The 14,079-nt window shown below is 55.6% G+C and overlaps 5 protein-coding genes across 5 annotated transcripts; 2 read left to right on the forward strand and 3 right to left on the reverse strand.

Moving 5' to 3' along the window:
• Positions 1 to 1,949: 1,949 nt before the first annotated feature.
• On the forward strand, positions 1,950 to 3,134 carry LTR77_009100 (uncharacterized protein; the record flags this gene model as incomplete). Its single annotated transcript, XM_064806329.1, has 1 exon — positions 1,950 to 3,134. One exon carries the CDS (start codon positions 1,950 to 1,952, stop codon positions 3,132 to 3,134), a length of 1,185 nt encoding a protein of 394 aa, XP_064655655.1.
• Positions 3,135 to 3,422: 288 nt separating this feature from the next.
• Positions 3,423 to 5,048, reverse strand: LTR77_009101 (uncharacterized protein; the record flags this gene model as incomplete). Its single annotated transcript, XM_064806330.1, has 2 exons — positions 3,423 to 4,842; positions 4,957 to 5,048. 2 exons carry the CDS (start codon positions 5,046 to 5,048, stop codon positions 3,423 to 3,425), a joined length of 1,512 nt encoding a protein of 503 aa, XP_064655656.1.
• Positions 5,049 to 5,468: 420 nt separating this feature from the next.
• Positions 5,469 to 6,370, forward strand: PET8 (S-adenosylmethionine transporter; the record flags this gene model as incomplete). Its single annotated transcript, XM_064806331.1, has 2 exons — positions 5,469 to 5,525; positions 5,573 to 6,370. 2 exons carry the CDS (start codon positions 5,469 to 5,471, stop codon positions 6,368 to 6,370), a joined length of 855 nt encoding a protein of 284 aa, XP_064655657.1.
• Positions 6,371 to 6,928: 558 nt separating this feature from the next.
• On the reverse strand, positions 6,929 to 8,587 carry LTR77_009103 (uncharacterized protein; the record flags this gene model as incomplete). The annotated part of the gene is made up of 2 exons (XM_064806332.1): positions 6,929 to 8,275; positions 8,333 to 8,587. 2 exons carry the CDS (start codon positions 8,585 to 8,587, stop codon positions 6,929 to 6,931), a joined length of 1,602 nt encoding a protein of 533 aa, XP_064655658.1.
• Positions 8,588 to 11,748: 3,161 nt separating this feature from the next.
• On the reverse strand, positions 11,749 to 13,542 carry LTR77_009104 (uncharacterized protein; the record flags this gene model as incomplete). The annotated part of the gene is made up of 1 exon (XM_064806333.1): positions 11,749 to 13,542. One exon carries the CDS (start codon positions 13,540 to 13,542, stop codon positions 11,749 to 11,751), a length of 1,794 nt encoding a protein of 597 aa, XP_064655659.1.
• Positions 13,543 to 14,079: the final 537 nt, after the last annotated feature.

Genomic DNA, 14,079 nt, shown 5'->3' on the forward strand with positions numbered 1-14,079 from the left:
ACCTGATAGTAGAGAGCTCGGGACAGAGGAATCTCGTGCCTTGCTGCTCATAGCTCCATGGCTGGCAGTCCCGCCAGAGGCACGATGAGATAGGAAGTTGTCAAACCTGCAGCCCGTTCTTTGGGCTAAGCACCTTGCAAGAATTGGCGGCCGTAGGTGTATGAGCAATATCGTAGGTTAGCAGAATCGAAAGATTTGCTTCCACCAGGCTTGCACACTAGGCTGTAGGAATAGTCGATACCGAGATATGCTGTCCTCAGCTTCCCATATACGGGTTCGGGCTGACCAGGCGTCAAGATTCACTGCGCATAGGAGGGTCTGCTGCTTCGTGGGATATGATGTAGTTGGGTTTTGCTGTAATCAGCTTCATAGTCACGGCTTTGGGCCAGTTTGCCCAGGAGATTTGATGCAGCCAGCTGTAGGCTAAGGTCGGAGAGGAGTTGACTGTCCCAGCTTTTCGTATATGAGCTCGGGCCGGATGAGTTTGGACATTTGCTGGCACCATCAGCTTCCGGGATGGAGCCAGGGCGAGAATGTTGCTGACCAGTCTCGTAGCTTAGAGGCCGGGGCAAGACTATTCCGCAGTGCAGAGGCATGCAAGCCGAAGCTCGGTTGAATAGAAAGCCCGATCAGAGATTTTGCTGTGGACAGGGTGGGACCGCGGACTGTCATGGCTCCTTGTCGTGATCTGTCATCGCTACATCCGAACGAAGCGTGCGCGTCGGGGATGCGATGAGGACATTCCGGCATGGTGTGGTGGCTGTTTGCACCACAGCTTTCGTGGTTTCCAGGTTGCTCCAGGATGCGCCAAATACCAGCTGTTACACTTGGCGGAGTACGCACTACACCAGAGTTTGGCTGCAACGCGTATACTGACCGATGAATAGAGTTATAACGTCCTCCTCCTTCTACTTAATTGACTGCTCGTAAGCGTAAGAAGCCGGCTTCGAAGGCGTTATAAGGAGGAGCTCGTAAGAAGACGTCACGGCGCGCTCGTCGTAAGGAGGAGGTGGTGGTTGGGCCATCAATCGAGCGCTCGGAACTGCCGGTGGACGAGGAGGATGAGGAGTTGTTCGTGCGGCCGGAGGCCATGACGATGGAAAGCTTAACACCAGTGTCTTTATAAATAGCTTCTTAGCCAATCTAGACAAGGCCACGAGGGTCACATTCAAATCTCGTGGCCGGAGTCGGAGCGTCTCAGGCGAAATTCGTGGTTGTCGATCGGCCATGAGATTTGTTTCTGACCCTCGCCGAGACGACGTCTTCAAATAGGCCGGTTACTACGCACGGAGCCCTTACATCTGGGTGGATGCGATCTGCATAAAACAACACCTCACACAGCCTCAGGATCTGGAAGAAAAGAGCCACCAAGTGGCAAGTGGCGACAATATGAAACCAAAGCGGGCGCAGCCCTCCACCATTCACATCATCGGATACATGTACGATCAAGCCTTCTCCCGCTCGTGCACAAGTCCCGGGCCCACGGCTGGCTGCATGACCGGCGCAGCTCAAGGATACCCTTGGCGATCTCGTTCCTGGATTGGTGCTACACCTCACCGCACGGCACCCCCGTCACACCTCAGCCTGGCTGCAACAACGGCCTCGCACGACCTCATTGGTCACCAGCAACGACACTCCGTCTTCTTGACCGTCCAAGCATCTCCACCAGTCCACTTTGACCCCCTCGCATCCAGCATCGTCCGTCCGCTTCTGGACGGGAAGTGCAGCCTCAGCGGTAGTGTTTAAGAAGTGCCATGTCCCTCCCACCTCCTCTTCTCTTTCCTTCTCCCACCACGCCCGTCAGGTAAGAAGATCTGTGATCATTCAGTCCCTCCTTTGCATCGTTTGCTCTTCCAGCTGTCGCTAGTCGATACGCATCACACTCTTTTACACACAAAACGACAGCCGGCTGTCCAAGTGTCAAAATTCAACCACATCTTTCCACCAAGATGCATTCATTCACTACCCTCACGCTCGCTACAGCATGCTTCACCGCGCTGACGGGCGCCGTGCCTATGGCGCGCAACAAACACCACCGTTTCCATGGGAAGCATGGAGGTCCTCCTGCTGGTCTGGAGATGCCGACGACTTACAACCTTAGCCCTATTGGGCAGTGTGGTGGCGATACTGGGTACGGTTGCGGACCTGGCTTCTGCTGCTCGCAATATGGGTACTGCGGTACTACTGAGGAGTACTGCGGGAACGGAGGCAGCGAAAACTCTACTGCTCCCGCCGCGCCTCCGGCTGGTCCCCCGAGCTACCCTTCTCCATCTGGTGGATGGGGTGCATCCAGCGCTGCACCTGCATCATCAAGCGAAGCACCAGCTCCATCCGGCTACTCAGCGCCATCCAGCGCACCGGCCGCGCCATCTTCTGCCGCCCCAGCACCTTCAACCTACGCACCGGTCCCACCAGCAAGCTCCCCCGCTGAATCAGCTCCGGCCTCCAGCGCAGCACCCGCCCCATCAACCTACGCCGCTCCCTCTCCTTCCGCTTCCTCTTCACCCCCAAGCAACGGCGGCGGCTTCAGCGGCTACAAAATGTACACGGGCAACGGCTCGCCCTCCGCCGGCTGGCCGTCCGAAGACTCCTGGATGGACTTTGAATCCGCCTGGTCCGCCAGCCTTCCCAACATGCAAGCCTCTTGCGCCCAATGGAACGTCCCTAACAACACGCCGCAAGAAATCTCCGAGATTAAGAGCGCCATCCTTAGCGCTGCGAAGCAGTACGGCGTCGACGAGCGCTTCGTCCTGGCAGTCATGATGCAAGAGAGCAACGGGTGCGTGCGCGTGCACACGACCAACAACGGGGTCGTGAACCCGGGATTGTTCCAGTCGCATGACGGCAGCGGGTCGTGCAACAACGGGCAGGTGATGAATCCGTGCCCGCAGAGTCAGATTCAGCAGATGGTCAACGATGGTGTTGGAGGGACGCCGGCGGGCGATGGGTTGAAACAGACTATGGCGCAGACCGGCAACACTGGCTGCCAGGCTTACTTTGGCGCGGCGGTGATTTACAACAGTGGCAACTTGCCAGAGAACCTTGACGACAACACGGCGACGCCGTGCTATGCTTCGGATGTTGCGAATCGCCTGATGGGGTGGACGTCGGGTGCTTCGGAATGCACGCTGTAACTGCCCTCTCTTGTCAGATAGAACGAGGCCGCTTGGCAACTTCATGTATGATACCTTTCATGACCACATGTGATAACATTGTCTTTCAACGCCTGCCCTGCTTGTTCTTGACTGCACTCGTAATGGAAGCGATTTCGTAGACGTGGATGTTGGGCGTTTTGACTGATATGTAACTGCAGGACCAACCACCACGTCACATAGTTTTGAGAGTCGGAAGAAGAGGGGTGTTAAGGCGGCGGAGGATACGGGTGCTCGGCCGAGCCGGAGGAGTGAAAGTTCGACATGTGGTCAGCTAAAACTCGTCCCACTAGTCCGCATACCAGACACATCCGCGCTCGCTCCCTTTGCATGCCCATACCACCGTCCCCACGCCCTTTCAACAGCCTCCGCAACCCCATCCTCCCCTCCCTCCTCCTTCCCTACGCACCCCTCACACCACTTGCTCCCTACCCGCACCCTTGTCATAGCCTGATCCACTGCAAAAGTATACAACTTCCACGCCGCCTGCAACAGCACCAAATCCGCCAGCAGCACCGCAATAAACACATCGCCCCAGGGCCGTCTCCGCGGGACTTGGCACAGATACTTCGTCGAGATAACTGATCTCGTCAGACCTAGCTTACCAGTTGCGTCGTCGGAGTGTTGAGTGGTGTTGAAGTCACTGTCTTCAATTAAGGGAAGGTGGTAGAAGTCGGACAGGAAGTCTATTGCTGAGAGGTTGGTGGAAAATTGCTGCAGCGCTTGCTCCGAGGCTACGATGTTGGATTCGGCGGGAGCGTCGGTTTGGCCCAGATCGGTTAGAACGGCAGAGTACATCGCCTTCGTCAGGCCGTCGAGAGGCCGCCACAGTAGGTCGGAGAGACGTCCGCGGTTCGCGTAGTGAGATAGCGGGGCTAAGGGGCCGGAGGAGAGGGTTAAGTCGACGGGGTGGTCGGTCTTTGCGGAGAGGAAGGTGTAGGTCATATTGAAGAAATTCAAGTCCGTGATGTTGGGTTGCTGTGGGTTGGGGTAGAGCACCACGAGGCCTTTGCCTGCGTAGGGAGAATAGGTTGAGAAGTACCCGCCGCCTGCTATACCGTCTGTTTGGAGCCAGTAGGCTGAGAGCAAGACTTCTGCCCAGTACACACTTGCTTTCGCGGCGGGGTTCTGGGCCACGAAGGCCGTGGTGCCGGCGACGGCGTTTGGGGAGATGGTGTCGTACATTGCTGTGGCGTTGAATTTCATGTAGCCCGTGGGGCTCCAGATGCCGCAGGTGACGAAGGCGCGGACTTGAATGTCGGTAGATGTGACGATGGTGCCCAGGCTTTGGGCGGTCTGGACGAGCTGGGAGCTGCCGAAGGAGACTTGGATGTCGCGGATGTTGCATTGTTCGAGGGGGTTGTTGAGGTAGGGGAGCGACGGAGAGGCTGAGGTTCGTTTGCCAGGCTGCCAGACGCTGGTGAGGGTCCAGGTGAAGCCGGTTTGGTCCGTGAAGAATTGTGTCCCAACGGGGAGGTTGGCGGGCTGGCAGGTGGGCCTGACGCTGTTGGTCAGGTAGGAGGGCCAGTGGCTGTACCAGATGCCGTTGGTGGTTGTTGAGTTGGGGTTGTCAGCGTATGTGACTTCGAGACGATAGCTGTTCTGTACGAAGTTCATGACGGAGAGTAGGACAAGGAGGATGGTGGCTCCGATCAGAGCTACCGGGGTGAACCATCGGTAGGGGTATGGTCTGGTGATGTTTTAGTTGAAGAATGAGTTGTGCATGATGTTGCTTGGCTATCGATTGAGAAACAAGTATCGACAGAAAAAAGGCTTGAGGAAAGACATGTTAAGCTCGCTGTACTTATCTTGGCCAGTCCGGATGGTATGCGCTTGCTGTGCCTCTTCGGGCGGCAACAGTCTGGCGCTGTTGGCATGGCGGGTAAAGCAGAGCATGCTGGTATATTTTGAGAGCACCTCTGTCGACTTTGAGCAATAGCTTCTAGGTGCATGCTGCTATGCGTGTCGTCTTTAACGTCAACACAACAGTGTTGATACGCGGTCTTCTAGCCGGACGGTTGCCACGCGTGATCAAGCGGCTCTCGTACATCTCACCGCAGCTGCCATGGATGAAGAGATTGAAATGCTCCTGAAACAGTGTCCCTGGCCATCCGGGGCGTTCAGATGAAGACGGCGGCTACAGAAACGACAAGGTGTGGTCAGAAAGACTGCATCTCCGGCGAAACTATCGGCCCGGAGTTGCCTGTCTGGGACGATATATCTCTTCGAGACTCCATGGTAACAGTTCATTCTCACGACGACGACGACAAGTTATTGACGATGGAGCGGTGATCAGAAAGACAACTCTGCGTCAGCATGGAATCGCAGTCACGCCAGCCATTGGTGCACTCGCCATACCTACAGTCTCTCCTGGTACGAGAAACCTCCAACTCTCGCAGGCCGTATACTCACATTTCCAGGCAGGCGCAGTAGCAGGCACGACAGTTGACACCTCATTATACCCCCTTGACACTCTCAAGACACGTCTTCAATCATCCACCGGCTTCTGGGCATCTGGCGGCTTCCGCGGCGTATACAATGGCATCGGCTCGGCGATAGTAGGCTCAGCGCCCGGCGCAGCGCTCTTCTTCGTCACCTACGATGGCGTGAAGCGATACTATGCCTCCGGCAAGCGGAGTGCAGCAGGAGAGGCTGGTGTGCACATGCTGGCAGCAAGTTTGGGCGAGGTCGCAGCATGTGCGGTCAGAGTGCCGACAGAAGTCATCAAGCAGAGAGCGCAAGCACGTCAGCATCCGTCTTCGCTGTCGGCTTTGACGCATATACTGGGCCAGAGGAAGACGCATGGATTCGGTTATATGTGGAAGGAGCTGTATAGAGGCTGGAGCATCACCGTGATGCGCGAGGTGCCGTTCACCGTCATACAATTCCCGCTCTGGGAGGGTTTGAAGAAATGGTCTTTGCGGCAGCGACAGGGGAGCAAACCCGCGGACGTTTCTGGATTGGAGAGTGCTGCTTTCGGCGCGGTGTCGGGCGCCATTGCTGCTGGACTGACTACGCCGCTGGATGTGCTGAAGACGAGGATGATGCTTGCCACCCAGCGGGAGACAGCGGTGGGCTTGACGAGGAGGATTTGGGCGGAAGAGGGAGGCAGAGTGTTTTTCAGTGGGATTGGCCCAAGGACGATGTGGATCAGTATTGGAGGCGGGGTGTTCTTAGGTGCCTACACATGGGCGAGTAATATATTATGCGGTGTATGACCACCCTCTCCGCAAACATCAAGGTATGACTGCCCCTCAGAGACAGAAAGGTGCCTTACAAGCTCTCGCATCGACACTCTTTCACTATTAAAGCGACACCAGGAGGACCATCTCTTGTGTACCATCGCTTCTTAAAGCTAAAGATATTTAGTGGAAGCCTCCTTGCTGCGAGTCCCGACAGTTGGAGACGTGACTAGCATCCAAAGCGATCATTCAAACCCAGCGGAAATCGATCTATCAGTGCGCGAGTCCGCCCAAGACCAGATTCTGCTCATCCTCCCAAAGAGGTCGTCAAGAAAGACCGGGTGCACACCTTAATCCTGCTCACTACCGCGTCCCACAATCCAATCCCAAGGGACAAACTGATCGATATTCGCCACCAAACGAAGTTTTACGGAGGCCTGCTCGAGCATCGACTTCTTACGATGCGCTGAACGTCCTCTACGCTGTCGTCTTTTGATCATCCTGTATGTCAGGTCAGGCTCACGCTGTTAGAAGTTGAGCGTGCTTACTATTCGCAGGTATAATTCACGATGACGATGCGCGGTCCCATGCGCTCTAGAGGTAGCCGAAAGGGACAGTGTCTCCGCCAAGGTTGGTGTCATCATCAAAGTCGTTCTGGGTCATCTCTGGCGCTGGCTGAGCGGACTCAACGCTAGCACCTTGATTATTCGCCTGCTCCACGCTCGGCCCTGTCGAAATGGTTGGCGTTGTGTTCGATCCCGGCTCAGAAGACTCGACCGCTGTTTGGATTCCGTGTGTATGGGTCTCCGCTTCGCCAGATACATTGGCAACACTCAGGGATGCCTCCGAAGCTGATATCGGAGCCTCCACGGCAGCCTCATGTCTTCGACTCTCGGTCTCTACCAGGCTGCTGCGTGGTCCCGCAACGCTGAATGTTATGCCTGCCGTCGGCTCAGAAGAGGATGATGCGGTCTCCTGTCTTTGATGGCCGTTCGTCTCGATCTGTCCTGTCGCAGTTTGTGGAGTTCGGCCCGGCTGCTGAACTGTTTGTGTCGACGTAACAGACGCACCTGCTGTAATTGCGGCTGGTGCTGACAGCGGGTTCCCGGGCGGCCTTCCAGGCATCATGCGAGAGCTCATAATGGTCCTTCTTCCCTGGTACCCTGAGTTGCGATCGCCGATGAATCGACCATATCCGGGCCAAGCTGTCCTTGCTCGCCAGGCAAGTGCAACCTCTTTGGTGACTGTGGAGAAATTGCCATAATAGACCTCTCCTTCCGCATTGAAATTGATGTTCGCGAACAGGTACTCCAGGTGATAGGGCCATGGTGGATGGTCACCAAGCAGACCAGCTTGAAAGCGCTCGTCAATTATGCTGTGTCCTTTCATCGCCTCCACTTGCAGCTTGTCGCGGAGCTGACGGATTTGGAACGCCCTTGTCTCATCGAAGAGCGACACTGCCAACTCCTGTGCTTTTTTGAGGCACTGTTCCAGGACCTCGGTCTCCTGGAACTTGAAATGATACGTCGCGTTTCTCAGGCGACTGACAGCAACCGCTCTGTCGTAGACGAGCCTGCAGAACCCGTTACACTGCTGCCCGGTGTTCGGATGTGTGCTACTATTAAGCAGCGACTCTTCCAGGTCAGTCCAGCCAAAGGAGATCTGCCCAGGTCCTTCCGGCCACCGTGATTGCTGGATATGTGGCCAGTGATCGCGAGTGTGGTGCCACAGTGCCTTCTGGGCGACGCCGAGGCCCTGCTTCCGGATCCGATCTTGGACGTCAAACGGAACCGGCACATGCGATGCGGCTGTCTTGAAGAAGGCCTCATCGTTCAGGCGCGACCGCAGCTTCAGCGCGCCGACCGCTTGGTGGTGGGAGTCTTTGGTGCTTTCGACATGGTGACACCTCGTACACCAAGGCTCAGGTGGGTCCGGACTCTGCTATTGGGCACTTTCAACTTCCTGCGAGAGCGGCTCCTGGCTAACGTTGGTACTCACTTGCACCTGAGGTGCGTCTGCTCCTCGCTTGCCCCATGCACCCCCTTCATCTTCAGGCTCGCTCAATGACAAATCCCCGCTTTCACCCTCGTTCGGGTCGGGCTTCCATTGCTCATCCGTCGACAAGGACCCGTTCTTCTCACGCTCTGCCTTCAACATGTCCTGGAGACGCTGCACCTCGCAGGTCAACTGTACGCAATGCCTCTGGAATCCCTGCGCGCGCTGCAGCGCAGGGTGATGGTCACTGTTCTCCATGATGTTATTCCGAGATAGGAGTCACCATCGTGGGCGAATAGGTTGCTGTGGGCTATCAGTGGTTGTGACCGAGCTGTAAAGTTGCAAGCTGGAAAGAATCTTAACAGTATTGAGCAAAGCGGCTGGTCACTCGGTCAAAAAGATTTTCGCGCATTCACACAAGATGACGCCACAAATAGGTACGTTGGGCCATCCTGTTCACCCAAGGAGTCGTGGCGCCATGCGACGGTGCACGGTTCGCCAGGACTGTGCCGTAGGCAGGGAGGCGACGACATCGAAATATACGACGTGGATGTTCAGTATAAGATACAGGGCATTCAAGCTCACAATTCCACTGGTATGGCCACCCATCGATGGAGACTAAGAAGAGGAAGGTAAGATTGAACAGGTGGCAGCGGAAGCATCAGTCAATTTGATCAATTGCGGTCAGCCAACTTGTCTTGGTTTGCTTCCCCGACTATGCTCGTACTGAACACAACTTCTGCTTTGGCGCTTGCCCAGGTCTCGCAGGTCCAACTTGCGAACAAAGGGACGGAAGGCCAAAGCGGCGAATTCGTTGATTTGCGAGGAACAATCCTTCAACGAAATACTCCTTTGTTGAGAAGAAGCCTACACACATAGCATTCACCTCTTTGTGGTGTGCTTGTTGGCCGCATCAAAGGCTGTTCACAGCAGAGTGCCAGCCGAAGAGGAGTGAGCAGGCAAGTCTTTACGCATACGTTGCGGACGGCGACAAAAACGCCGCCTACAATTCAAGGAAGTAACGAAACTATGCACAGAGGGCTTGGGGAACCAGACACGTTTCGACGCGATCTATTCAGCTTCGAGAACACCAGCAACTTGCGGAGCCAAAGGAGACCAAGATCCTGCTCAGTTGTCATAAGAACTGTTGCAACCTGTCTAGTCAACTCAACTGCCTTATTCACGACGTGTTTGAGTTCGGCATAGGATGGGGTCAATGCTCTGGTCCGCTGTGATGTCCGACGACTGGACTCGCTCTCTGGTTGCTGGACGGAGAACCGCACCCTCACTCGACTGCCTCGTTCGAGGAGAGTGACTGAGACTCCTCCATCTTGCTCAATGCTGGGTCTTTCGAAACAGTTGATGCGCACGCCAACCCCTTCCTCAGCGTCGGATCCAGGAGATATGCTGATAGGCAATGTGACCTCGAACCGGTGGAAGGGGCTGACAGGCACTCCACCTTCCTCCTCATCATCGCGCTCATCGAGACCTGCTGGTGGGATGGGTACCATGCTGCATCGAACAGCCCGGAGACGTGCCTTGTACTCGGCATGAGATTGGCCAATGCCAGACCGTGTCCACGGAAAGTCGGTTGAGTCTTGGAACAGGCGTGCCGCATGCCTTGCAGCCTCTGTAGACGGGTCGTGACAGACACCGTCAGCGTCAAAGCGGATGAATCGAGGATAGCGCTCGATGTGCGCTGGCCAAGGCAGATTGTCCTCTAGCTGCCCAAGCTTCGCGCGCTCCTCGATTATTGTATGAGCCTTGACTGCCTCCTGCTGCAAATCATCATGCAGTTGGCGAATCTTCGATCTCAGTGCGACCCACAGATCCTCCATTCGCAAGTACCAGACCAAACTCCCGAAAGATCAAACTCTGCTCAGCACCTTGACCTCCAAACCCCCTTCCTGCTCATCATTGCATCCGGGGCGGTGTCAATTGCTTGCTTTCGCACACGATTCTTGAAGTTGGATCGAACAAAGCATTCTGAGGCCGGCGTGTTGTAGAACAAGCGTTCCCTTAGGCGAGATTGCACCTTCAAGAGACCGACTCCTGCTTCTTCCCTCTTGCTCGGCGTCTCGAACCACTCGCAAATGACGCAATCGTGTCCCGACCGCTTCGGAATTCATGGCTTCGGCTGAGGTAGCGACACTCCTTGGTGTCCCGGGTTGCAGCTGTTCCTTGTTCGCTTGTGGTCCTGCGCGCACTCCATTAATGGAATCATTGACGCATTCCCAGGATAACTGTTGGTCGCTGGCTGCCGGGTCCTGCTCATCGTCTACCCAAGTCTGCGTCAATCCCGCGTTATCTTCCTCTCTCACGTCAAGCCACTGCCGCAGACTTCGAATCGCCTGAGCTTGTTGGCAGGCTATCTCCTTCCACTGATGCGCCTTCTTTCGCTTGACGTCGAAGAGCTAAGCAGTGCTTTTGGAACCTCCCTGACTGCTCCCTGAGGCCGTGAGGGCTTTCTGTATGAAGGTCAGTAAGGTCGAGCTTAAGCCTGTCTAGCAGGGCGGCGCGCGCTCACCTGTGCTGGTGGTTGATCACCTCGCTGCGCAGCAGCAGCGTGCTTCGTCCATGCGTCCATCTTGATTGATGGTTGCGGGAGTGGTAGGTCGGTGTGAGAAGGTGTGGGAGGTCAAGGAGGGTAAGGCCGAAGGTCGGACAGGTGACTGTGCCAGAGCCGGCAGCGTTGCGCTATAGGTAGGTAGGCAGCAAGTTTGTTTTGGTTTCCTCTTCGAAATGTGTTTCCTGCGCTACAGGCACATTGTGGATTTGCAGCTTGCAGAGTTTGCCAGTTTGCAGTACGAACAAAGGTGCAAGAACTTGTTGAGTCAAAACCAATGTGAACGGCTGGCTGCTACGGCTGGCTGCTTACGGAGTCCGATTCGATGAAACACTTCTTTTTCATTTCAAATGCACACAATTCATCTCTCGGCAAGGCGCATACGGACAGAGATTCGTTCGCAGCCCAGTATGACGCTAACTTGGGTAGAGTGAGCTCACATCGATATGCACCTGCGGAGAAGTCGGTCGAATGGGACCAAATGCAACTAATCTACAGGGAGCTTCCGGCACCGCATATTGGTGATGATAACGCTTTAGGAACACAGAATGACGGGTGCGAACATGTAACACTGTCCGGAGTCGAACGACGACCAATCTACCCCTTGAGCCACGAGCTCGAAACTGAAACCCTGCCTCCGTCTACGCAAGGGACGATTTTGGAGGCGATCTTGAACACGGCAAGGCATTGCACGGACGGCTGCACACCACTGATGGCTCGGAAAAGAGACACGTAGAGACGCAACTATGTAATTTCGGAACACGTGCTTGCTAACAACTCCCTGTCCCTGTTCAGCAATCTATATCTTCCATGGCTGCTTAGGCGAGGCATTGATGTAGCGCTGCAGAACTTCCTACCAGCCGACCATTCCGCCGTCCTCATCGAGCTTGACGGCCTCCTCTAAGGCGCTCTCCTCTTGCTTCTCGTGAAACTCTGCCTCCAGATCTGCACTCTCGTCGAGGCCCTCCGCCTCCTCAAAGCATCTCCTGTCCCATTCTTCCGACCACTCTTCCTTGAGCTCTGCCTCTAGCACCTCCTCTGGTCCCAGCTCCGCCTCAGGTTCAGGCTTTGTGAAGTCGCACACCCATGGCCGGTCTTCACCTTGCTCGCGAATGCTATGAGGAAGGGCCCAGAAACTTGGCCTCCGCTCCAACTTTGATGGCGGAAGAGACCGAGCGAAGCAGAGGCTCACGCGAAGGGGGCGGATGGCGTGATACGAGGCATCGAAGCCGCTCGAAGTCGCTACGTCGAGCCTCTCGCTGTCGTCATGATGAAAGGTTGGCGCTTTCATGAATTTGGCCGCCTCTGCCTTTCTCTCTGGATAGTCTCGATCGTACACACCGCCCTGTCTCTCTTTCCAGAGCCTTGCCGCACACTCTCTCACAGCGTCATTCTGGTCCCGCGGACCCGGATAGCCTCGAGGGTATCTCAGGTCACTTTCAATGTGCAATGGCCACGGAATCTCCCAGGATGCTTCGTTGAGCTCCGCTGTAAACACGAGGCCGCGCATCAGCTCGAATGCCTTGGTGGATTCTGCCTGAAGGTCATCTCGCAGCTGCCTTACTTTGGTAGCTCTCGCCTCGTCAAGGACCTCGATCGCCATGGCCTGAGCGCTCTGCATATGAGAGTCAACCCAGCTGGTAGGGATACTCCGAAAGTGGTAGGTTGCGTTGCGAAGATCAGCCATTGAATTTGTCACCGAAGAGCAGATACAGAGTGTATTGCAGAACGCCAGGGTGCTCTTCTTGGTGTAGTATTGACCAAGAGAGTCTGCAAGCTCGTCGCGGCCGAATTTGACCTCTTTGGGGCTTTCAGGGTAGAGACGGCGCTGTATATGGGGCCAGTGCTTGCGAAGGTAATACCAGAGTGCTTCCTGTGCCAGCTCGAGCGCAGCCCTCATGAGCCCAAGTTGTACGTCAACGGGCACAGCGCACACCTGCGACCTCGTTCCGTAGTACTCCTGGTCGTTGAGACGAGTCGTACTTTCGAGGGAGCCAGGCCCGTTGTGACTTCGGCAGGCGCGGTGCCATAGACAACGAGTGCAGATCGGCTCTGGCATCTCAATAGGCAGTGAAGCAGTGCTGATTGTCGATGACAGTGGCTGATTGCAAACTTGATTTGCGACCCCAAGTGATGAGTCTGCGGCTTTATCACAGAGTTGCGCGGTGTCGCAGTTGATGACCGGAGCTACAAGCTCCTGAGCGTTGTCTTCGTTTTGCGCATGGCCTCCATGGTCCTCGTCGTGGTTTTCGTTCTCCTGGTTTTCGTTCTCCTGGTCTGCGTTCTCCTGGTCTGCGTTCTCTCGGTTCACGTCCTCCCGGTTCACGTCCTCCCGCTCATCGTTCTCATAGCTCACGTTCTCATCCTTGCAAAACAACTTGTCGTCCTGTACGCCGAACGAGTCTGTGCCGTCTTCGCCACGCCTCTGACTCTTCAGCTTGAGGTAGCGTTTCTTCATCTGAGCGATCATGAAGTCTCGCCATTCGACTTCATTTTGAGCGTCCCTTACCGCACAAGCCACTTTTCCACTGAGCGACTGATTCTCCATTTCCAGCTGCGACATGTTGGCTCGGGCGACTGCCAGGGCAATGCGCAGATCCTCGTTCATTCGTTGCAACGTCTCGACTCTGGATGTGATGATCTTCATCTTGGTTGACGCAGGGGGTGTAATTCGCAAGCGTTTACAGTACCCGGCTTCGTCGTCCAGGGGAGGTTATTCTGTTGCGCAAGCGTGCGGTGCTGTCGTCTGCGTGTATGTCGAATGATCGAGGCAGCCAGAAAGGGGAGATATAAGACCGAAGGCCAGGCGTCCATGCACATTCACTTTGAACAAAGAAACGTCGAAGCGGAATTAAGTGGTCTTTGTACCCACAAAATGAGCGTGGATTACCGTCTATCTAGGCAGCGGCCCGGACCCAGTCGAAGGACTCCATAACGAGTGAATGCCAGAATGGCTTGCGAGAGCGGAAGGACTCCATACCACGCCGAAGGACCACCGGGATGCGTTGAGGAGAGGAGCCAGTCGATGGTAGAGTAGACAACCACAGCGCCATGCAGGGCACTTTGGCGAGCTGGTACGGCGCTGCTGTGCCGCTCGAAGAACCTGACGGAGGTGCAGCTCTGACATGTGATCGGCCCGTGTATACAGGAAAATCTTGTTTCATCTGGAGAACCAATCAGCACC

The sequence above is a fragment of the Saxophila tyrrhenica genome (assembly GCF_035928015.1).
Source record: "Saxophila tyrrhenica strain CCFEE 5935 chromosome Unknown scaffold_16, whole genome shotgun sequence".
Lineage (NCBI taxonomy): Eukaryota > Fungi > Ascomycota > Dothideomycetes > Mycosphaerellales > Extremaceae > Saxophila > Saxophila tyrrhenica.